The sequence below is a fragment of the Ambystoma mexicanum genome, chromosome 9, assembly GCF_040938575.1.
Source record: "Ambystoma mexicanum isolate Mex_15411 chromosome 9, UKY_AmexF1_1, whole genome shotgun sequence".
Taxonomy (NCBI): domain Eukaryota; kingdom Metazoa; phylum Chordata; class Amphibia; order Caudata; family Ambystomatidae; genus Ambystoma; species Ambystoma mexicanum.
Genome location: NC_090931.1, coordinates 673,521,947 through 673,546,017, shown reverse-complemented (window position 1 = coordinate 673,546,017; position 24,071 = coordinate 673,521,947). Strand labels below are relative to the sequence as shown.

Sequence of the window (24,071 nt, the reverse complement as noted above, 5' to 3'; positions counted from 1 at the left end):
TCTCTCACGAGTGGGAGTTGGCTTAGGAAATTCTCCTGGAGATCTTTGCCCTTTGGGGAACCCCTCAAGTGGGTCTCTTCGCCTCCAGTGTCAACCGGAAGTGCGAGAGGTTCTGCTCGCCAGAATTTCCTCCAAAAGGAGCCTTAGGAGACGCGTTCGTGGTGGAGTGGTCATTCCCGTTGCTGTACGAGTTTCCTCCAGTCCCCGTCATCCCGCAAGTGCTGCGGAGGTTACGGAAGTTCGGTTCCCGGATGATCCTCATTGCTCCGGCGTGGGCTCGGAGGACGTGGTACCTGGACCTTCTCGACTTGCATTCTGCCCTACACGTCGTCTTCCCTACCGAGACGATCTGCTCTCACGGGAGGGGGGTCAGGTTCTCCATCCAGAGGTCAGATCCCTCAACCTTCACGCTTGGCTTCTGAAAGGTTGAGGTATAAGGATTGGGACCTCTCTGAAGACGTGATGGAGGTGTTGCTCTCGGCCCGAAGGCCAGCAACAAAGTCTCTGTGCCGTTGGCGTAAGTTCTGCGACTGGTGCAGAGTTCAGAATGTGGATCCTTTTGCATGTGACATCCCCATGGTTCTGTCCTTTTTACTTTCTTTGGCCCACAGGGGCTTGCAAGTGGGTACCATTAAAGGTTACCTGGTGGCGCTGTCCATCTTTAAGCGCTCGTCTGACGAGTGTTCCTACTTTAAAATCCCTTTAATTTCGCAGTTTCCGAAAGGGCTCACTAATGTGTTCCCTCCGTCACCTTTCCTGGTGCCCGGTTGGGATTTGAACCTTGTTCTTAAGTTTTATGGGTGCTTCGTTTGAGCCTTTGCATTCTTGCCCTTTGAGGCTGTTAACTCTGAAAACTGTGTTTCTGGTTGCGGTTACTTCCGCTCGCAGAGTGAGTGAGTGAGTTACAGGCACTTTCAGTTAAGCCACCCTTCACTGTATTTCAAAAGGACAGGGTTGTCCTTAGAGTTCGTCCTTCTTTTCTTCCGAAGGTGGTTTCGGAATTTCATTTGGCCCAGAAGGTTGTTCTTCCGGCATTCTATCCTCCTCCGCATCCTGGTAAGGAAGAGGAGAGGCTCCATAGGCTTGATCCTAGGAGAGCTTTAAGCTTTTATGTTTCACGCATGTCCCGGGTCAGAGTGGACGATCAACTCTTTATTGGTTACGCTGGAAAGCGTTTGGGACAGGCTGTGACGAAACAGACTTTGTCTCGCTGGATTATTTTGGCCATCTCGGAGTGTTACCGCTTGGTGGGTAAGGACCCGCCGGCTGGCTTGCGGGCCCATTCTACCAGGGGTATGGCTGGATCTACTGCCCTGCAGAGGGGTGTTCCTATTCGCAACATCTGTGATGCAGCCACCTGGGCTTCTGTACATACATTTGTACGTCACTATTCCATCCGGGGACAGGATCTGGCCTTTGGCAAGGCGGTCCTTTGCTCTGCTATTTGATTGGCAATTCTAAATTTTGATTCTAAATTCTTTCCCCACCTCCTTGCTCTGGTACTGCTTTGGGAGTCTGTCATAGATATGGAATACGTCTGAGGACCCAATCCCCTCAAAGAACAAGTTACTTTCTTACTTGGTAACGTTCTTTCGATGGGATGGTCCGACGACGTATTCCATATCGCTCCCTCCCTGCCTTCCCCGCTGCAGAATTTCTTTTGCGATTGCAGCTTACGTTCCGCAAGGCTTTGTGTCTGACTGGCAGTTGACTAATGTCACACGTTCTGGGGGAAAAAACTACAACTGAGGCTACGGGCGTCGTGCGTCCTACTTATCACATCGGATAACGTCGGACGTCGGAGGAGGTCCTCGACGACGGCGCATCGACGTCATCGACGCAGGACGCAGACGCCGAAAAAAGTTTCCGAAGCAGCACAGCTGTGGTGATTACCTGTCATAGATATGGAATACGTCGTCGGACCATCCCATCGAAAGAACGTTACCAGGTAAGAAAGTAACTTGTTCATCTACTGTGTTACTTTCAATTATTGTGTGGTGTTGTTGTATGCTACCCTGGGCCTGTTCACGACTTGTTCCCCTCTTGAGAGTATACCTTTGACTTATCTGTCGTACCATCTCCCTGGGATAGTCGGATAGCGAGGGAAGCTCTGAAATTGAGGCATGGAGTCATCCTACTGAACCCTAAACTTAAGATCTAGGACAATCCTAATAAACTGGTCAGTAAATCAATCCGGAAAACGCTAAAAGTACAGGATCTCTCGCCAAAGACAGTGTCGGGATTCCACCTTCAGATCAGTCTATTGCACGGGGCATTGGAGAGGTTTTGGCTCTAATCAGGGGCCCTCTGATATTGGGGTCGCCGGCCCCTACCATTGACCCTGTAATAGCCCTGATGCACTCTAATTTACTGCGGTTGGCTGAACATTGCATTTTTCAGCCATTGCAGCATGTTGAATAAAGATTTTCCATAATAACTTACTAGAAAGTCTTAATTCTATTAAAGACTCGGAGGCGAGCATTATGCTTCTTTCTTTTTATTCGACAATAAAGAAAAGAGCTCAGCAGCAAGATATTTGTGCACCAAAAGTGAAAGTGCCATGAGTAATGTGCAGAAAACAGGTGCACCAAATATATATAATAAACATAGCAATATAACAGTTATATCCTAACATAAAAGATAAGAGTCTCTGAAGAAAACTACATTTCCCAGGGAGCTTGGCTCCAGTTCATTTTTGAGGCCATCAACACGTGACCTAGTCCACCAATAGTAGTTCAGATCCCCTGCATAAACAGTCCAAAACATGACACTTCCTCTTTCTGGGCTGCGAACTTGGCTGTCCATAGTAGGAGATAATTGTAGCTAACTTGAAGAAGAAGAACTTGTGTCGGGCCGAGATCAGGCGGACTTGTCTGCAGGCGCTGTCAAGAAAAAGGAAAATTTTAGTCTCTTGTATATGGCAACCCTAGATCCCTTGTCAGGGTGGGAGAAAATCTTGTAGTTATTCCGATATGGTACATGTAAATGTCAGAACATTAATCTTTTCATTAAAGCTTTAATTAACATCAGGTAACATGCTGTTATTTTCTCGCCGGGTGGGATAATGGTCGCCTCCGAGTCTTTAATAGAATTAAGACTTTCTAGTAAGTTATTATGGAAAATCTTTATTCTATGTCAAGACCGGAGGCTCCCATTATGCTTGTTTAAAGCTTACTTACCACAATAGATGCCGGCTGATCTACTGGCTTTAGGTAGAATTGTTTGAAAACTGATTCACTAGCCCAGTCTGCCATCCTCATATCTTCTAGGCGAACTCCTGCCTGAAAGGCTTTGGAGGCCATGGCTCCTCTAACTGAGTGGGCTCCGAAAGGCTTGGTGTCTATCCCTGCTTGAGCTAGTGTCCACCGGATCCAACGTGCTAAGGTCGGTGCTGATACTGCTTTGTGCGGTTTGCGCAGAGCTATCAGTAGCTGCCCGTTAGGGGAGGTTCTGAGTGGAGCCGTCTTTTCTTCGTAGACTTTCAAGCATTTAACCAAGCAGAGCTTCGGTTGATCTCTAAAGGCGGGGATAGGAAATCACCCTGGAATTGCACTTTGTTCTTCTATGAATATGGAATACAATGCCATCAGGAGAAAAGGTTCTGCCTGATAGATCTAGAGCTCTGATGTCTGAGACTCTCCTGCAGGAGACCAAGCAGAGTAGAGTAGTGAGTTTGCCAGATAGGACTGTACGCATTAGTTCTTCGTTACTAGGCCGTGCTAGAAAAAGGTTAGGTACTTTATTAACGTCCCAAAGCTTGTCATAGCAAGCTGGAGGTGGGACGGTAAGCCTTACACCCTTGAGCAACTTGCAGACGAGGTGGTGTTCTCCTGCTGGTACTCCTTGGATAAGGTCATGACCTGCGGAAATTGCTGAACGGTAGGCGTTCACAGACCTGTAGGCGAGCCCTTTTTCCGCTAGGGATGCCAGAAAATTCAAGATCTCTTCTACAGGTGCTGAAATTGGATGTAATTCTCACGACACCAGGAGCTCCAGATGCTCCAAGAGTTGGAGTATCTCTTCCGGGTACTAGAAGCCCAGCTCTCTTCGATGAGGTTGATCGCTTTGCGAGACATGCCTGGGACTCTCCATCTTGACCTGAAATCCTCCAGGCTGCTAAGGTCGGAGATCTGTTGAGTAGGAGAGGATGACGTTGACCTGATGGATCTAATAGGAGATCCGGAAACTGGGTTAGTAGGATTGGAGAATCCGTAGAAAGTTCCAGAAGAACTGGCTAACAAGTCTGAGATGTCCAGACTGGCGCTATAAGCTTCAGATAAGTGTGCTCCTGACGGGCCTTTGCCAGGGTCCTCGCTATCATAGTGAAAGGAGGAAAGGCATACAGTATTCCCTGGGACCATGACTATAGGAATGTGTCTGTTGCAGCTGCTGCTGGATCCGGCTCCCAGTTGTAGAAAGTTGGGAGTTGAGTCTGGAAGCAAAGAGGTCTATGGACATCGGACCCCAGATCTCCTGAAGGCGGAGGAAAATCTCTGTTGATTCTCCAATCGCTGTAATCTGTCGCGTGGCGTGAGTACCAGTCCGCTACTGCATTTGAGAGGCCGGGAAGGTACTCCGCTGTAACTGAAATCTGGTGATCCAGACAGAAATGCCAGAAGTCTTTGGCTAATTCTGCTAGGGGTCTCGACTTGGTGCCGCCCAGATGGTTGATGTATCTTAACGCTGAGATGTTGTCCATCTATAGTAAAATACAGCAACTCGCTTTGTCTTTGGCAAAAGAGCGCACTGCAAAGGAACCTGCAAGAAGCTCTAGACAATTGATATGAAGGTCCAGCTCCTGTGGGGACCAAGTCCCTCCCCTGGCTATGGGACTGCATCTCGCTCCCCAACCGGAGCGACTGGCATCCGACTCGATAATATTATCAGCGGAGCCGAAGATGGCTCTGCCGTTCCAGGCTTCCATGTGAGAGAGCCACCAGTTGAGCTCTGTCCTCTCTTGAGGAGACAGTGTCGGGAGTTGAGAATAAGAAAGGTTTTTCCTTAAGTGTTGGCATTTTAGTCTTTACAGCTCTCGATAGTGAAGAGGGCCGGGATATATTGCTTGGATGGAAGATGAAAGTAGCCCTATCACTCTTGCTAGTTCTCGAAAGGAGAACATGTTCTTCTGTAAGAGTCTGCGTATTTCTCTTTTGGTAGAGTGAATCTTGGCTGATGGGAGTTGAAGCTGCGAATTCTGTGTATCCACTATGAATCCTAGAAATTCCATATTTTTGGATGGAATTAGAACTGACTTCTCCCAGTTTATAAGAAAACCTAGGCTGTGTAGCAAGTTTATTGCTAGTTCGGTTTGTTTCTGAACTAACTCCTGTGATTGGGCCATGAAAATAATGTCGTCTAGATAAATGATGAGACAGACACCTTGCTCTCTTAATCGAGCTACTACGGGTCTTAAGAGTTTGGTGAATATCCAAGGTGCCGAAGAGAGTCCGAATGGGAGACTTGTGAATTCCCAATCTCGGTTTCTCCAGGAGAATCTGAGGTAACTGATGTGTGTTTGATGAATCGGTACTGCGAGGTAAGCGTCTTTTAAGTCTAGGCGCATAAGCCAGTCGTTCGGTCTGAGAAGATCTCTGAGCATGTGTATACCTTCCATTTTGAAATGGCGGTAAAGGATGAACTCGTTGAGCGCTCTGAGGTTTGATTGGGCGCGCTTTTTGCTTCCTGTGTACCAGAAAAATGGGACTGAAGAAGCCTCCCTGACTTGAGCGGGGGCGAATCGCTTGCTTCTGATGGAGACTGAGTATTTCGCTGTCTAAGGCGATTTGGTCTGATCGAGATAATACTATGGGAGTGGGGGTGACATGTCTGAACGGGCTGTGTAAAATAACTCTAGGTGAAGACCCGGAGCTGTGTCTCTGACCCAGGCATCTCCCGATAAGATATCCGAAGCATTTGCAAACATCCTTAACCTCCCTCCTATAGGTGTTAGTGGCGCTGGCGCAGTTATCAGTACACTGACCTGTGGGTTGTTGTTGGGCAGGGTATCTGGCTGCTCTCCTCCAGGGACGCCCTCTTCCACGATCTCTCGAGGGGAAGAAAGTGTCGGGGGCTTTCTTGCCAGGAATTATGCTGGCCTCGAGATTGTTGAGGTCTCTTGTCGAAGAAGTAACGGCCGGAAGAGCGACCTCTTCCTCATCCGGCCCTGGAGAAAACCTTGGTTGCGAATACTCTTCTTTTTTTTTTTTTTTTTATTGAAGCCTGTGCTTTGTCCAACTCCGTGAATGTCCCGACGAATTTTGTCATCTCCTTCATGAAAGGGTCTCCGAAAAGCTGGCCTTGCGCCATTGGGCCGGATTCTGTGTCTGCCAGTTCCGTTAATTTGGATTCTATCTTGTATAGGATGCCTTTCCGTCGCTCTGTCGAGATGGCGCAACTGGCGTTGCCCAAGAGGCAAATAGCCCTCTGGACCCAACCGGACAGTATCACTGGGTCGATGGGGTCCGATGAGGAGATGGCTGCATTGGCAAGATCGGAGATTTTTGCTAGTGGACCTGCTATGTTCAATACTTTGTCCTGGCAGGCTTTCCAGGCGCGATCAATACCCTTCCTGGGGTCTTTAATGTTTTTACCCAAAAAGGTAATCATCTTAGAATCGAGCTCCGGAGTCAGAGCTACTTTATCCGCAATGTCTGGTCGTGGACATTCAGCACGTAGTCTGGGGCGAACTTCTTTATCAAGCGGCTTGCGCAGCCTAAAATGGATGTAACTGGATGTCTTGGAAGATGGTTCCCAGTCGGTGGACCTGGGGTGTATTAAGTCTTCCGGGGTAAATGTACCTTCAGTAGAAGGTTTGGTCCTGGTTGTGTCGTTAGGCATGGGGTCTGCCGCAATCCCTGACGCAGAGGGTCTTGAATCCTCGAAATGAAATTCCTCATCTGAAGAGGAGTGAGAAAGATCAGCGTCGTAGACGTTTTTGTTATGCTCTTCTTCCGAGCCCTGTCCATGTCTCTCTGTGCTTGAGGGTCTAGTTCCCCTGGTTTCCTCCTCGGTGTAAGAGGGTAGATGGGGAAGGGGTTACCTTCCTATTCATGAAGGCTTGTTTCAGCCTTGAGAAGGCGTCCGTTACGGCAGCTGTGGCATTAGATGGCTGGCTCAGGGGGGGGGTTGTAGAGCTTTTACTCTTGCGAGCCGGTATACATACCCCTTCGGTAAGGTGCTTCCTTTTCTGTGGCCTCTTCCTCCCAGGAGGGGAGGACCCTCTGAAATGCTCCTCCATAGTGTCTAGACGATTTTGTATGGGAATGAGCATATCCGTTGCAGCTTTCTTAACACTGGTCTCCACAGAGGGTCCCAGAACCTTTTGTAAACTATTAGCCATTGCCACTTCATCTATGTAACCGTGACCTGCCTCAGACCAAGCCTGATCTGATTGAGGCGAGTACTGTTCTGCCATTATAAAATAAATGCACCGTACTCACTTTTTTTTTTTTCCTTTTTCTGGGCTTCCGAACGCCTTCTCTCACTGCCCAGTAATGTTACTTCAGTTCAGTCTTGTAATTGTTCTTAAATGCTGAATAGAAAATTTCTTTGATATATGAAAAACCAGCGAGAAGAAACGGTCGCTCTTGTCTGAGGAAAAGATTCTGGCGCTCGAGCTGCAAGAACCGTTATATTATAACGGGCATGCGCGCTCGAGCGCCGGAATGTAGAGGAAAGGACCCGGAGAGCAGGAGCTTCCCTGGCAGCCTGCATGCGGTGCAGCGTGGTCCGACTAGGCCGTGCCGGATCCCCAGTACCTTAGAGCGCAACGAGGTTGTTTTTTTTTTTTTTTTTTTTTTAATGCTGTGAACATATTATGACATTTTTGTAACGTTATCTTTTAAATTATAAAATCATGACGTAAGCAGAAGTGCTAAACATTAAGTACTTATCTCTTGCTGTGAGCAGCAAAGAAAGAGGAAGTGTCATCATGTTTAGGACTGTTTATGCAGGGGATCTGAACCACTATTGGTGGACTAGGTCACGTGTTGATGGCCTCCAAAAATGAACTGGAGCCAAGCTCCCTGGGAAATGTAGTTTTCTTCAGAGACTCTTACCTTTTATGTTAGGATATTACTGTTATATTGCTATGTTTATTATATATATTTGGTGCACCTGTTTTCTGCACATTACTCATGGCACTTTCACTTTTGGTGCACAAATATCTTGCTGCTGAGCTCTTTTCTTTATTGTCGAATAAAAAGAAAGAGAAGCATAGTGGGAGCCTCCGGTCTTCACATAGAATTGCCTTAAAGTGCTCAAAAGGAGCCGGAAATCTGCATGTTAGCACTACATAAAACTCCAAAGCAAACCATTAGCTATTAGAAAGGATCCTAATATATTGTCAAGGTGTTGCAAAGGTAGCGGGCGCCCCTCTCTCGAAAGAACAGACTTGATAACCTGTTCAGTGGTTATTAACCACTTGAGAGTTCGCAGCCACTGCTTTTACTCACTGTGCCTTTCACAGATGGGAAATATTCATTTGCATATCAGTCTTTGTCCTGCCCAGGGGCAGTCCAGCACCGAAATGCAATGGCAATTCCAACCTGAACGAGAGTACCACCAGCAACCCCATACACGTGTTTCACCCTTGTTGGGGATCATCAGTGAGGTGAAGCTGATGCCTCTCTAAGCACAGTGAGAGGGAGACCACGTCTGGTTGCCCCCAGGAGACCTAGGGTTACCAATCCCAGGTTCCTTGAAAAATAGTTTTGCAAAGGTAGCGGGCGCCCCTCTCTCGAAAGAACAGACTTGATAACCTGTTCAGTGGTTATTAACCACTTGAGAGTTCGCAGCCACTGCTTTTACTCACTGTGCCTTTCACAGATGGGAAATATTCATTTGCATATCAGTCTTTGTCCTGCCCAGGGGCAGTCCAGCACCGAAATGCAATGGCAATTCCAACCTGAACGAGAGTACCACCAGCAACCCCATACACGTGTTTCACCCTTGTTGGGGATCATCAGTGAGGTGAAGCTGATGCCTCTCTAAGCACAGTGAGAGGGAGACCACGTCTCTTGTTCAGAGAGGAATTGCCATAGCATTTCGGTGCTGGACTGCCCTTGTGGGCGGGACAAAGACTGATATGCAAATGGATATTTCCCATCTGTGAAGGTACAGTGAGCAAAAAGCAATGGCTGCGAACTCTCAATGTGGTTAATAACCACTGAACAGGTTATCATGCCTTGTTCTTTCGAGAGAGGGGCGCCTGCTACCTTTTTTGTATTTATGAAAGGAACTTGGGGTTGGTCACCCTAGGTTACCTGGGGGCAACCAGACGTGGACTCCCTGCTCACTGTGCTTAGAGAGGCTCAGCTTCACCTCACTGATGATGCCCAACAAGGCTGAAACACGTGTATGGGGTTGCTGATGGTACTCTTGTTCAGAGAGGAATTGCCATAGCATTTCGGTGCTGGACTGCCCTTGTGGGCGGGACAAAGACTGATATGCAAATGGATATTTCCCATCTGTGAAGGTACAGTGAGCAAAAAGCAATGGCTGCGAACTCTCAATGTGGTTAATAACCACTGAACAGGTTATCATGCCTTGTTCTTTCGAGAGAGGGGCGCCTGCTACCTTTTTTGTATATTGTCAAGGTGTATTGAAGTGTGTTAATGAATTTGCTACACAATTAAAGAGCAGACTCCATTTGTTTACTTTAACTGCCCAAAAGGTATGTAATCTCATTACCCCATAGTTCCGGAGCCAGATCTCTGCGGAATATAAACACCTCTTCTACTTAGTTCTAACACTCAGTCTTAAAAGGTAATTATGTCCCCCTCCTTGCAAGCTCCACACTATACAGATTTTGTTTTACCATCTCAGAGTCCTTGCACTATCTTGGTTGCTCTCCTCTTGGCTGCCACTGACTAGACTTAACCTTAGGGATATGTGTCACCCAGAACTGGGCACAGTACTCCATCTCAGCATTCACTTCTGATTTATGCTGCATTAACATAACCAATCTTTGCTTCTCCTCTCATATCCTGCAGGATTTTGACTGGCTCATATGATAAAACTGCTCGTATCTGGTCACTTGAGGGAAAACCCATCATGACTGTTGCTGGACACACAGAAGTTGTGAAAGATGTAGCCTGGGTGAAAAAGGGTAAGCTTAGCCTTTGGTTTGCTGTTATTTATTTTCTTTTTCACTTTACAATATTCGAACGACTTACATGTCGATTGCAAAGCATTGTTTCGTTTTTGTATACGATTTCTTAAAAGCATTATTTATTTTCTCCTGCTGGGAAGTGTTGTATAGAATGTTGTATAAAATGTTTTTTTTAATTGTAGTATTTTTATTTTTTTTTAGTTTTCATTTAAAGAATTGTTCCAAATCGAACAGGAGATTTCCTCTGTACACATATATGTATTTGTCACGCCTGGCGGTGTATAACATCTGGACGCAGGTTGCAAGAGGTACCAAACTCTGCAGTTAGTGTGAGGGCCCAGGTCATTGGAAGAGGCATTGGTCTCTGAGAGATGGTTACTAGAGTTCTGGTTTATGATGGATGCACGCAAGAGCACTTTTGATCAGATGCTAATAACTTTGGCGCCCTTTGACAAGATACACAAAAGGTTCAGTAATGTAGAGCCAATTTTTTATTTTTAGAAAGTATATTGGAGGTCCCATAAGTTTCATTTCCCATGTAAAGTATAATATGGAATGTTTGCTCGGGTCTACTGCAAAAACTGCTGGACAGATGTTACACCAAGCATGCAATAGAAGCTGGTGACTGGTCCAATCACAGTTCTTGCTTGATCTGTTGAAAATCCATTTTTAAAAACCAGTGGCCAAAAAGGCCTAAGTCAAGTTTGAGATATATCGAGAAAGCATACCAGTCCATGGTCATGCTCAAATGCAGAGCCTGATTGGATGATTAGGGTCTTCATACCCAGAAGGTACTAAAGGGGGGCACACTTCTTATTGAAACCTTTTTAGTTTATCGCTAAACAATGAGCTGCTATCTTGGTGTGTGTTTGTTTAAGATGTTCATTTAATGCTAACATCTCCCTCACATGTGAGACCGCCAGCACTTTTTGCTAGACTTGTGGATTATTTGTCTATGTTCTTGAGTGAGTGGGAATCTTTTTCTATGTTACTGAGTGAATGGGAACCGCTTCCCCCCTCCCACCCCCCATTCGCCCTTTCTTTTACTCTTTTCATGGATGTCCTTTTTATTACTCTCCATACTTTATTTTTGGAAATGTACTTTCCTGTAACTTTTTCTGCATCTGCATTTTTCTGTTGCAGCAGACCACACTTTCTGTGCAGTGTTGCTGGGGTGCCCTTGGGCTCTCCTTTTATTTTCTCTTGGGTTCCTTTTGTCAACTACTGTTCCAAAGGGTAGAAGGAGACTTTCTATCTTTTCTACAATCCCCATAGTGAGATCAGCACACCCCTCCTCATTATGTGGATTGCTGAGGAGATGCATAATATCCCCTTTCTCACTAGTCCTATAATATTTCTGTTCCATTGAGAAACTTACTATTATGGCTGGTGGCAGTGGACGTGTTATACCAACATTTGTGTTATTTCTTTTTTTTTTGTTAAAACATTTTTTTTTATTTCTAAACTCGCAGGCTGTCAAACCAACAGCAATAATGCACAGAAGGGTCACCATTCATCTAGAATGGTGGCTTTTCTTTTTTTGCCCTTTTTAGTGTGGTTGTTCTTTCGTGTTCCTTTTTCTGTCGTCCTGCGAGGGGGAGGTCCTGGTTGGATTGTTGTCTTCGGCTGGGACCCTTTGTGTAGCTGCTGAGGCTCCAGAATGTCTGTGAAGACAGGAAATGAGGGAGGAGTCAAACTCTGCAGCCCTTTGTCTTCTGGTGTGTCTGCCGGGAACCAGGCCTAACTGGGAGGCAAAGAGTCAGAATAATGAGATGGTCCTTCATAAATTGATGGGTCCTTCTTTTGAGCCAATGAATAAAGCCTTTTTAAAAGAACTTTTATACAAAATTGTCTTCCTCGTCACAGTTACCTCATTTAGGTAAATAAGGGATTTGCAGGTTCTTTCTGTCTCTGAACCTTTCATCTAAATACATTTGCATAAGGTGGTTTTAAGAACACATGCACGTTTTTCGCAAAAATACATTTCGAAATGCCATGCCAATCAATCGAATTGCTAGCCTTCTTCCAACACCCACAAACACTTGATGTTCGAAGGGAAGTAATGTGCTACCTAAATAGACCCAAAGAACTAAGGAAAACAGACCAGTTCTTTGTTTCTAATCCGAGGGGAGGGAGATCAGTTACCAAAGCAACCATTCACCCCTTAAGCATATTCCACTCGCAGCACTGGGCCAACATTAGCTTTCATTGCAAATGTTCTGTTAGAGGCAATTTGCAAGGAGTTCTGTGCACACTTTTACACAACACTATTGTGTGGACTCGAAGGCAAAAGCAGATTCCAAGACCAAGATCATTTCCAAGCCACGGCCTCGCCATACTGGCAGTGGGGTTTCCTTAATCTTCCCTGACTAGGTACCCTCTTCCATCTTAAACACTCAGCTCTACTCTTCCTTTGAGAGCCTAGTATGCAAGCTGGTCCTCTCCCTCCTCCACCCAGTCCAATTTCTGTTCTTACTTACTTTCTACCTACTCCTCATGGGGGGACTTTAACATCCGATTGGACGCTCCTGGCACAGCGTCCTCTTTCCATTGACCTCTGCACCACCTTATCCCTCTCCATTCTCCCTTCTGGTCCAACCCACTCTGCTGGACACACTCTGGAAGCCCTCATCTACTCTGACCTCCCTCTCACATCTTCCATGTTCACCCCTTTCTCTTGGCCAGACCACTCACTTCTTTCCTCCCACCTGGGTCCCTATGGCCCTGTGACCTTGCCTCCAAAAGCCCTGCCAACCTTGTTCACGAACATCCGCCGATGAAACGAGTGTCAGCTGCTGCCTTCACTTCCACCTTTATCCCCCTTACCCCCCCAACTCAGATTCTGCCACCAACACTGCTCTCAGCAACTTCCACCTGTCCATCAACACCCTTGACATTCTTGCCACTGTCATGAGGATCCGCTTGAAACCTGCCTTTAAGCTCAACACCTGGTACAAGACTGAACCTGCACCCCTGAAACGAAGGTGCAGAGCTGCGGAACAGAAGTGGCAAACCTCAGGCGCACCCTCTGACAAACTGGCCTGGTCCAAAGGCCATACAGACTCACCATCTGTGCCAAGAAAAGGGCTCACATTCAGGCACAGGTATCTGGCGCATCCAACAACATGGCTGAACTTTCCAAAATCTGCACGGAACTAGCCAACACCTCTGCAGTATCCTACTGCCTTTCAGGGCTTCTGTAATGCAGTCACCACTCACTTCACCACCTGTAACGCTCACCTGATTCTCGCAGAGGCGCCGGTCTTGACTGGGCGACTACCGTATCTTCAAAAGTGATGTGTAGCACCTGGTTGGCTCTTTGGGCTGGACCTCTGTGCACTGTATGCCTGACGTGCAGAGTAAGATGTCTGCAGATAGAAAATATGGGGTTAATGAACTGGGGTTATTGGGGTGTCCCTATCTCTTTCCTCTTCTCCTCTCCTGTAGACCCCCAAAGGTTAACGCTCTCACCTTAGGTAAGTGAATGCCGAGCTCTCCATCTGCCTCGGGGCAGAGTGCTGTAACCAGTTTCTTCACTGGATAGGTAGCGCAGGCCTCTTGACTTCAGGGGACTGCTGTCCGTCGTTTACTGCACGAACGGTAAGTTTCGAGTCATTCAAATGTCTTTAAAGTCTTTAGTAATGATGTCTCTTGTTTTGCAGGGTTCCGGCGATGGCGGATGACGGGCTGAAGTGAGTTGAAGATGGAGCCCGTGTGATGAATAGAAGCGCCTGGAAGCACGTAAGTAAGCGCTTGTTGCCTGCTTCACTATGCGCTCTAACTGTCTTTTTATTTTGCAGGTACGAGTTCGGAGCGGCTGCAGGGTGCCGGAATACCTACTGGATTAGATGTGGAAAGGAGTAATGGCACGTGAGTATTAAAGTTCCCCAATGTCTTTAAACGCACCTTGTTTTGTCTTTCAGATGCCGGAATGCAGTGTGAAGACCTCCGGAGCGCACGAAGAGTAGGTAAGCCTTTGCCTTTCAGATGCCGGAATGCTAACCTGTTCTTTCTTGTCTTTATAGGTGTTGCTGAAGACTGGATTCAGGATGGTAAGCCTTTGCCTTTCAGATGCCGGAATGCTAACCTGTTCTTTCTTGTCTTTATAGGTGTTGCTGAAGACTGGATTCAGGATGGTAAGCCTTTTTCCTTAGGCCCAGGACCGGATGCAGAAGACACGATGAGCGTTCTGCTGCAGAGGTTGCAGAATAATGCAAAGGAAGATTCATCCACCGGGTGTGGTTTAAATAGCCTCCTGTAGTGCTTAGGTGTCTCCTTCCACAGCCACGCCTAAGTAAGAAAAGAGTTCCTGGTAAGAAAAGAGTTCCTGCCTTCCAGAAGAGTTCCAGTGTTCTGAATCTACGGAGTGGCTCCAGCCCCACCCAACAGGAAAAGTAGTTCCAAACAGAAGAGGATCAGAGGCTCAACTGGCAGGCCAAGTAAGCAGCATGGTCTGCTGAAGGTAAGTCCACCCAAGCATTATGAGCCCGGTGCTTCCAGCGCTGGGACTGGGCATATTTATGAGCCTGGTGCCACTGGCGCCAGGACTGGGTCCAAAAGGTCCCAATTGGGACTGGTTGGCACTCGGAACCTGGGTTATGGATCTGCTTCCAAGGGAGTTGGGAAAACCCTGACCTTTTGGAAGCAGAGATCATGACAGTACCCCCCCTCAAGGCCCCTCCCAAACCGGGCTTCTCCGGGGGTTTTGGCTTGTCAGGAAATGTTCGGTGAAATCTTTTGATTAGGCGAGGAGCGTGGACATATTCAGCAGGTTCCCAGGATCTCTCTTGGGGGCCGTAGCCTTTCCAGTCAATTAGGTAGAATAGTTTAGATTTGGAGATCTTGGAGTCCAGAATGCTTTTGACTTCAAACTCGAGTTCTCCATCCACTAGGATAGATTTTGGAGATTTGGTTAGTCGGGTTTGAGGTTGCACGGGTTTTAATAGAGACACGTGGAAGACCGGATGTATCTTCATGTGCGGGGGCAAGTCCAACTTGACCGCTACTGGGTTTACTATGGTAGTGATGGAATAGGGACCAAGGTATCTTGGGTTGAATGTGCGTGGCCCTTTTAGAGATAGATATTTGGTGTATAACCAGACTTGATCCCCTACTTGATAGTGAGGGGCTTCCTTCCGATGTTGATCTGCTCCTTTCTTGTATTGTTCTTTAGCCCTTTGAAGGTGAGAAACAGCTTCCTTAAAGGCTTGGGTGATTGTAGAATGCAGGTAGTCTACTGCTGCTGTTTCAAGATCTTGGAGGGGATCCAACTCCGAGGTTCGAGGGTGACTGCCGTACAAAAGAAAAAACGGGGTTTTCCCAGTTCCCGAATGGACAGAGTTATTGTAGGCATACTCGGCTATCCAAAGGATATCTTTCCAAGTTTTTTCAGTTTGTTGCAGCATGCAGCGTAAATACTGTTCCAGAGTTTGATTGGTCCTCTCGGTTTGTCCGTCGGTCTGAGGGTGGTGACTGGTCGATAGTCTCACATCAATTTGAGCCGACCGACAGCAACTTCGCCAAAAATGAGAAATAAATTGACTACCTCGATCCGAAATTAGAACCGAAGGAAAACCGTGCAGTCGGACGATGTTTTCGAGAAATTATCGGGCCAGAGTTGCTGCTGTTGGCAAGCCTTTGAGCGGAATGAAATGCGCCATCTTGGAGAATAAGTCCACGATTACTAGAATCGTATTGTATCCGGAGCATGGAGGTAGATCGGTGATGAAGTCCATAGAAAGCGTATGCCAAGGGCGAGGTGGGATGTCAATAGGGTGTAAGAGGCCTGATGGTCTTTCCTTTTGACTCTTGTTTTGGGCGCATACTCCACAGGACATTATAAAGTCTCTGATATCTTTTTTCCAAGACACCCACCAGAAGTAGCGCTTGATCTTTTCTGAGGTCTTGGCTATACCGGGATGACCTTCCATTAAAGAGTCGTGATAACAAGAGATTACTTTTTTCTGTAAATCTGTGCTGGGTAGGTATAATCGTTCTTGGAAATACAATAAGTTGTCCTTTACTGCAAAGTCCTTTCCCTGCAGATGCCAATTCTGTATGTCTGCTGGAGTTACAAGTTGCCTGGCTTTATCCTTAACTTCCTCTATGGATTCTGTGGCGATTACACCCAGAATTCTTTGTTCGGGAATGATTGGTACAGGTTTAGGGTTGACCAAGTGTTCTTCCACTCCCATCCGAGAAAGGGCATCGGCTTTACCGTTCTTTGTACCAGGTCGATAGGTAATTATGAAGTCAAACTCGGCAAAGAATAATGCCCAACGGAGTTGTCTAGAGGATTGGGCTTTTGCGGTCTTCAAATATTGCAGGTTTCGGTGATCCGTAATCACAGTAACGGTGTGTCGGGCCCCCAGCAGATAATGCCGCCAAGCCTTAAAGGCAGACTTGATAGCCAGAAGTTCCTTGTCAGTAATCGTGTAATTGATTTCAGGAGGCGAGAATTTGCGGGACCAAAATGCCACGGGATGCAACTGATTGGTTACCGGGTCCTTTTGTGATAGAACTGCCCCCATGGCAAGCCTTGAAGCATCAGTTTCCACGATGTAGGGGAGTTCGGGGCGAGGGTGTTTTAAGATTGGTGCAGAGATAAATTTAGTCTTCAAATCCTGGAAAGCTTGTTCCGCCTCGGTAGACCATTCAAAACGTTTGTTTTTCTTTAACAAGGCAGTGATGGGCTGGACTATTTGAGAGAATTCGGGGATAAACCTGCGGTAAAAGTTAGCGAAGCCTAACATGCTTTGCACACCTTTTACGGAGGATGGTGATGGCCATTTGAGAACTGCATCGACCTTCTTTGAATCCATACGCACTCCGCCAGGTGATAATATGAATCCCAAGAATTCAACTTCAGTCACGTTGAAAACACATTTTTCCAACTTAGCGAAAAGTTTGTGTTGACGCAATCTTTCGAGGACCATTTTCACGTGTTTCCGATGTTCAGATTCCGATGAAGAATAAACGAGGATGTCGTCAATGTAAACAACAACACATACATCTATGAGCTCTCTGAGGACATAGTTCATAAAATATTGAAAGGCGGCCGGGGCATTGCAAAGTCCGAAGGGCATGACCTGATATTCAAATAGCCCATACTTGGTGCGGAAGGCCGTCTTCCATTCATCGCCCTCTTTTACTCGTACCAAGTGGTAAGCTCCTCTAAGATCCAGCTTTGTATATATGCATGCTTTTCTGACTTGGTCCAGGAGTTCAGGGATCAAAGGTAACGGATATCTATTCTTAACGGTGATCTGGTTCAGGGAGCGATAATCGATACAAGTTCTAAGGTCTCCTTCCTTTTTTGGAACGAAGAACAAAGCTGAAGAAGCAGGGGACTTGGAAGGACGAATAAACCCATTTGCCAGGTATTGATCCAGGTATTGTCGAAGGTGAAGGTTCTCAGGCTCGGTGAGGGCATAAATTCTACTACAAGGAGGAGTAGATCCAGGTATCAGGTCTATCTGGCAGTCATAAGACCTATGAGGAGGTAGAGAGTTAGCCTGATCCTTCCGGAAAACATCTTGGTATTCTAGGTATTCGGGAGGTAACTGGGGAGTCTCTGAAGAAATTGCGGCCAGTGCAACACCAGGTCGAGGGTGACAAGTAGAGACACATTCTGGAAACTGGACCGTTCTTGCTCGCCAATCGATCAGAGGATTGTGTTTCTCTAACCAAGGTATTCCTAGAATAATCTGAAACTGAGGGGCCTTGATCACATCGAACACGATCTTCTCATGGTGTCCATCTTGACTTACTAGCGTCACCTCTTGAGTGGTATGCGTTACTGGCCCGGAGGCTATCTCCGTACCATCCACCGTAGTAATGACGTCCTTTACAGCCTTGGGACAAAGAGTTAGATTCATCCTCAAAACCATTTCATGATCCACATAATTGCCGATGGCACCGCTGTCGACGTAAGCTTCAATTGCATGTAATCGATCCGGATTATCAGGGCTAATGAGGACCATAGGTATCACGAAATGCGAGGTCACGGAACTGGTTTTCACGCTCGGCAAGAGGACCTCTATTCTTGTCGGGCGAGGTCGTTTCCCTGCTCAGAGTTTGTAACTTTGGTAACTGCAGCTCCTACTGCCTTCTTGGCAGGTTTCACCGGACAGTCTCGAAGAAAGTGCCCTGAGTTTCCGCAATATAGGCATAATTGCAACTGTTTTCTCCTTTCCCGCTCCCTTTGTGTTAGAGGACCTTTCAGACCCCCTATTTGCATGGGTTCCCCGGAGTCTACTCCTTTGGAAGAAGTTGGCGGTTTGGAAAATACTCGAGCATCAAACTTGGAACGATCGGCCTTCCTGTTCTGCAACCTGTGATCTATTTGAACGACCAAGTCTATATAATCCGAACAGTCTTGTGGGGGATTCACTACTTGGGCTAAAACGTCTTTGAGCTCTCCACGTAGACCTCTATAAAACAGCGTAATCCTTTTGTCCTCAGGCCATTGAGTTTCCACTATTAGTCTATTGAAAGATGCAATATAAGCCAAAAGGTCTTGATTACCCTGTCGCAACGAAAGAAGCTCATTGTCCAAGGCCTGCCCCTGTGAATGTCTTGCGAACAGTTTTTCCATACTAAGCTGAAAGGCTTGAAAATCATGGAGAACCGGATCATCTTGATTAACTAGAGGGATCGACCAGTCTGCCGCATTGCCACTAAGGTACGAAAGTACAAAAGCTACTTTTGCTTGATCAGTTGGAAAGGCTGCTGGCCGGCATAAGAAGTGCAACCGGCACTGATTGATAAATACTGCAAACCTCTTTGGGTCACCAGAAAATAGTTCGGGCGGAGCCAGAGGTACATTCCCAGGTAGGTTGATCTGCACTGGATTCATAGAGGATGTTAAAGGAAGATTTGCCCCTGATGCGGGTAACGGGGTCTGTCCGGCTTGTGACTGTAGCACTTGTCTAGCAAGATTGTCTGTTCTCTCCTTGGAAATAATTAGTTCCCTTCTTAGAGCATTCGTTTCCTGACGAGCTGCATGCACTTCTGCCCTTAGTTCCCCAAGTAACCGGGCTAGGGGGTCAGTATCCGAGGTTTCCATAGCGCCTGGGCGAGAGTTCTGCGGTAGGCTTTGCGTTCTGTAACGCTCACCTGATTCTCGCAGAGGCGCCGGTCTTGACTGGGCGACTACCGTATCTTCAAAGGTGATGTGTAGCACCCGGTTGGCTCTTTGGGCTGGACCTCTGTGCACTGTATGCCTGACGTGCAGAGTAAGAAGTCTGCAGATAGAAAATATGGGGTTAATGAACTGGGGTTATTGGGGTGTCCCTATCTCTTTCCTCTTCTCCTCTCCTGTAGACCCCCAAAGGTTAACGCTCTCACCTTAGGTAAGTGAATGCCGAGCTCTCCATCTGCCTCGGGGCAGGGTGCTGTAACCAGTTTCTTCACTGGATAGGTAGCGCAGGCCTCTTGACTTCAGGGGACTGCTGTCCGTCGTTTACTGCACGAACGGTAAGTTTCGAGTCATTCAAATGTCTTTAAAGTCTTTAGTAATGATGTCTCTTGTTTTGCAGGGTTCCGGCGATGGCGGATGACGGGCTGAAGTGAGTTGAAGATGGAGCCCGTGTGATGAATAGAAGCGCCTGGAAGCACGTAAGTAAGCGCTTGTTGCCTGCTTCACTATGCGCTCTAACTGTCTTTTTATTTTGCAGGTACGAGTTCGGAGCGGCTGCAGGGTGCCGGAATACCCACTGGATTAGATGTGGAAAGGAGTAATGGCACGTGAGTATTAAAGTTCCCCAATGTCTTTAAACGCACCTTGTTTTGTCTTTCAGATGCGGGATGCAGCGCCGAAGGCCTCCGGAGCGTGCGAAGAGTTGGTAAACTTTTGTCTTTCAGATGCCGGAATGCAGTGTGAAGACCTCCGGAGCGCACGAAGAGTAGGTAAGCCTTTGCCTTTCAGATGCCGGAATGCTAACCTGTTCTTTCTTGTCTTTATAGGTGTTGCTGAAGACTGGATTCAGGATGGTAAGCCTTTGCCTTTCAGATGCCGGAATGCTAACCTGTTCTTTCTTGTCTTTATAGGTGTTGCTGAAGACTGGATTCAGGATGGTAAGCCTTTTTCCTTAGGCCCAGGACTGGATGCAGAAGACACGATGAGCGTTCTGCTGCAGAGGTTGCAGAATAACGCAAAGCAAGATTCATCCACCGGGTGTGGTTTAAATAGCCTCCTGTAGTGCTTAGGTGTCTCCTTCCACAGCCACGCCTAAGTAAGAAAAGAGTTCCTGGTAAGAAAAGAGTTCCTGCCTTCCAGAAGAGTTCCAGTGTTCTGAATCTAGGGAGTGGCTCCAGCCCCACCCAACAGGAAAAGTAGTTCCAAACAGAAGAGGATCAGAGGCTCAACTGGCAGGCAAGTAAGCAGCATGGTCTGCTGAAGGTAAGTCCACCCAAGCATTATGAGCCCGGCGCTTCCAGCGCTGGGACTGGGCATATATATGAGCCTGGTGCCACTGGCGCCAGGACTGGGTCCAAAAGGTCCCAATTGGGACTGGTTGGCACTCGGAACCTGGGTTATGGATCTGCTTCCAAGGGAGTTGGGAAAACCCTGACCTTTTGGAAGCAGAGATCATGACACCACCAAAACCCAGGATATCATGAACAGCCTTGTTGCACAGTCTCCCACCCTATTCCTCACCCCATTCCTCACCCCATTGGTCCCCTCCACTCCCCCTCCTTCTACTCCTTCGCCCTTGTCTCACCTGATGAAGTCACCAGAGTTGTCTGCTCCAAGAAGGTCTCTTCCAAACAGGTTTGCCCTTGCTCTTAGAGAACCATCGAAGACAAGAGTGGCTCCCTTGCCCCTGCACTTGCTGATTTCTGTAACCACTCCTTTACTACTGGTTCTTTCCCCTACTCCCTCAAGCACTCCATTGTGTGCCCACTCCTTAAAAAACCTTCACCTGATCCTACCTGCCCAGCCATCTACCGCCCCATCTCCATCACCCCCTGGGGGAAACTGCTGGAGAAGTTGGCCCTGTCACAACTCAACTCTCACACTGAATTTGTTGGTGGTCTCCACGACCATCAATTTGGATTCCGAGCATCCAGAGGCAAGGAAACTGCTCTTCTGAACACCCGTGAAGAACTGCTCGCATTCCTGGATTCCAAATCCACAGCTGTCCTCACCCTTCTTGATCTCTACTCTGCATTTGACATGGTCAACCACTCCATCCTCATACAAAGGCTCTCGGAGCGGGTACTGGACTGGCTGACCTCCCTCCTTACTGACCGCTCCTCTTAAGTCATCCTTGCCACCTTTTCCTCTCCTTCTCTTCTTGTGGTGTCCCCAGGGCTCTATCTTCCTGCCCTGGCTCTTTAACATCTACCTTTCTCAGCTGGCACTCCTCATCTCCTCATTCTCCAACTTCCAGTGTTATGCAGACGACAAACAAATCATCTTTCAAACTTCCTGCTGACCCTCTTGCACCGTCCTTCATCCCTGACTGCCTTTCTGCCATCCACGCCTGGTGCCCTTCAAATGATTTGTGCCTCAATGCCAGCAAAACGGAGATCTTTCCCACTGCGGCTCCTGACTTCTTCCCTTCACTCTGGCCTTCCTCCATGGGCTCTCCCTCTGCTCCCTCCTCAGAAGCTAGAAACCTTGGAGTTATCTTCGACTCCACTCTCTCCTTCCTCCCTCACACTCATGACATTGCCAAGAAGTCCCACTTTCAGCTCTTCCTTCACAAAGGAATTCTACCTTTCCTTACCTTCCCCCAGAAGCTCAATGTTACCTGAGCCCTGGTTCTATCTAGGCTGGACTATTGCAATAGTAACCTTCTTAATCTTCCTTCTTCCACTCTGCGTCCTCTCCAGTAATCCAGAATAGGGCAGCAAGACTTATCCTGGACCTCAAGGACCCAGGGACTGCATCTCTCCTGCCCTAAAATGTCTTCAGTGGCTCCCGGTTGCTTCCCGGATTAAATTTAAATCCCTCTTTATCATCCACAAGGCTTTCTGGGGCCGGGGACCACACTATCTGCAACTCTCTCTCACTAAATATTCCCACTCTAGACCCCTGTGCTCCTCTGGCACCAACTCTTTATGTGTAAAGGATCTATCTTTTTCCTCAGCTGGCTCCCTTCTTTGGAACAGCCTCCCCCTCTCTCTTTGTCTTGAGCAGGACTTTCTTAAATTCCGGAAGCTCCTTAAGACTTTCCTCTTTTCCTCCGCCACCGCTCCCCCCACATCCCCTCCATTCTCCTCTGCTAATCTCACAGTTGCTTGTTTGGTGTTCAGGGCCTTTATGCATCCACAGGGCCCTGACCTCCCACACTGAATCCCCCTCGCCCCCCAGCTTCTGTCTATCCTCAGCACTTGCCTCGGCTCAGCCTCTACCCTGGAGGCTCTCACTTACCTGGTGGTATACTAGAAAAGAGCAGGGGGGGGTCCTCTTTTTTTAAATGAGGGCTATGTGGATGAGGACCAGAATATACAGTCAAAAAGCAAATTCCACAATACAGCTACCCAGCTTTCACACACCCAGGTCGCAGGTGCCCACATACAAGGGTATAGAGATCTGTCTTAAATCATTTAGACAGAGGTACAAGATCCAGTAAAAAAAAAAGCCATATTTTAATCAATATACACAAGTTGCTACAACTACAAACTAAAAACATGTAAAAAAAACAAGCATTATATCTGACTAACATTTTTGTCCAATTCGTATATCTACCTCTACAGGTCACCTACTGCTAATACAGAGACATGAGGTGAGGTTAGTACTGGCAGTTAGGGACACATCTCGATATGCTATCTCTCTCTATTTTGATTTAAATCTTGTCAACAATTAGTCGTGTTTCTGGATCCAAGTGTGAACGCACGCCTGTGGATAAGTCTAGTTTGTGTGCTCCCTCAGACCCATCTTCAGGACACTTCTTGTTGATGGCACGTGATTGACTTACACGTGTCTTGTAACGCGTTATTACATATGCGGCAGGTCCTGTAAAGAACCAGAACAATACTACTTATTAAAAACGATGTGTACCCTTGTGTTCTCTATTAGCAGTAATGTGGATACATAACACTGACCTTCAATTTCTTTGTGATGTGTGAAGTTGCATTTCCCGAATGACAGTTTTCTACAGTTATTCACGCAGTGGCTTCTGTTGCGCACTATGGGAAAAATAAGAAACGGTCTGTTTACTTTTTCACACTCCTACATTTTATCACAAGGAGTTTGACTGCACAAGCTGTGGGTTACCAGATATCTTTTTACTGTCTCACTTCGGCAGCTACGTTGCCATTTTTTTGTTATTTTACTCAAGTTGTGACAGGTCTGCCATTGTTATCGATATTACATAAACATGACATTTCTGATCTACGAGACGCTGCCCTATGTGTGACTGAACTAATTTAGCAAATATACATGCATTTCTTAGCCAACTACCTTGGCCGGTCTTTATGCATTTAGTCCGCTTGAATATTCCTCTCAGGGTTATACCACGGTGTCCGGTTTCCATTCATGCGCCAGTTGGGTCTTCCCGCTTTTTGTATGCAACCTATCAAGAAAAGGGAAACCGATCATCTATTACGTCAGCTCGGAGGATCTGTCGCAAATGGCTAATGATTTCGCGGAGTGCTTTTTTAAAAATTACATTTTGCATTTTCGAACGTCTAGTGGAACGCATATATCGTATAGTGGAGATAATTACCTCGGATTTCCAATGTCTGCGCAAATTAGAGTGTGCCGCGTTTCCGCTACGCTTCTTGCAGTCCCATTGGACGTTTCTACTCACAGCGTAGCTTCCCGTTGATTGTTGGTTAAACTGCCTGTGTTGTGCGGTTCTGTAAAGTATAGTGTACAATGTATATACGTGCACAAAGTCAATTACACTGTCGCTTCTTACATGTTTTCAGTTTTCTAGAGGGCTGTGACTCTAGCACTTACTTGGTGGTGGTTCTCTGTCGCACTTGTAAACGTTGTATCATTCAG

At 47.0% G+C, this 24,071-nt stretch overlaps 1 protein-coding gene across 1 annotated transcript in view; it reads left to right on the top strand.

The window, feature by feature from the left end:
* WDR12 (WD repeat domain 12) overlaps positions 1-24,071 on the top strand; it is a 484,520-nt gene that overhangs the window by 201,510 nt on the left and 258,939 nt on the right. Inside the window, exon 5 of the mRNA XM_069615517.1 lies at positions 9,993-10,108. Coding sequence (XP_069471618.1) covers positions 9,993-10,108 — 116 coding nt within the window. The remainder of the gene's footprint in view (positions 1-9,992; positions 10,109-24,071) is intronic.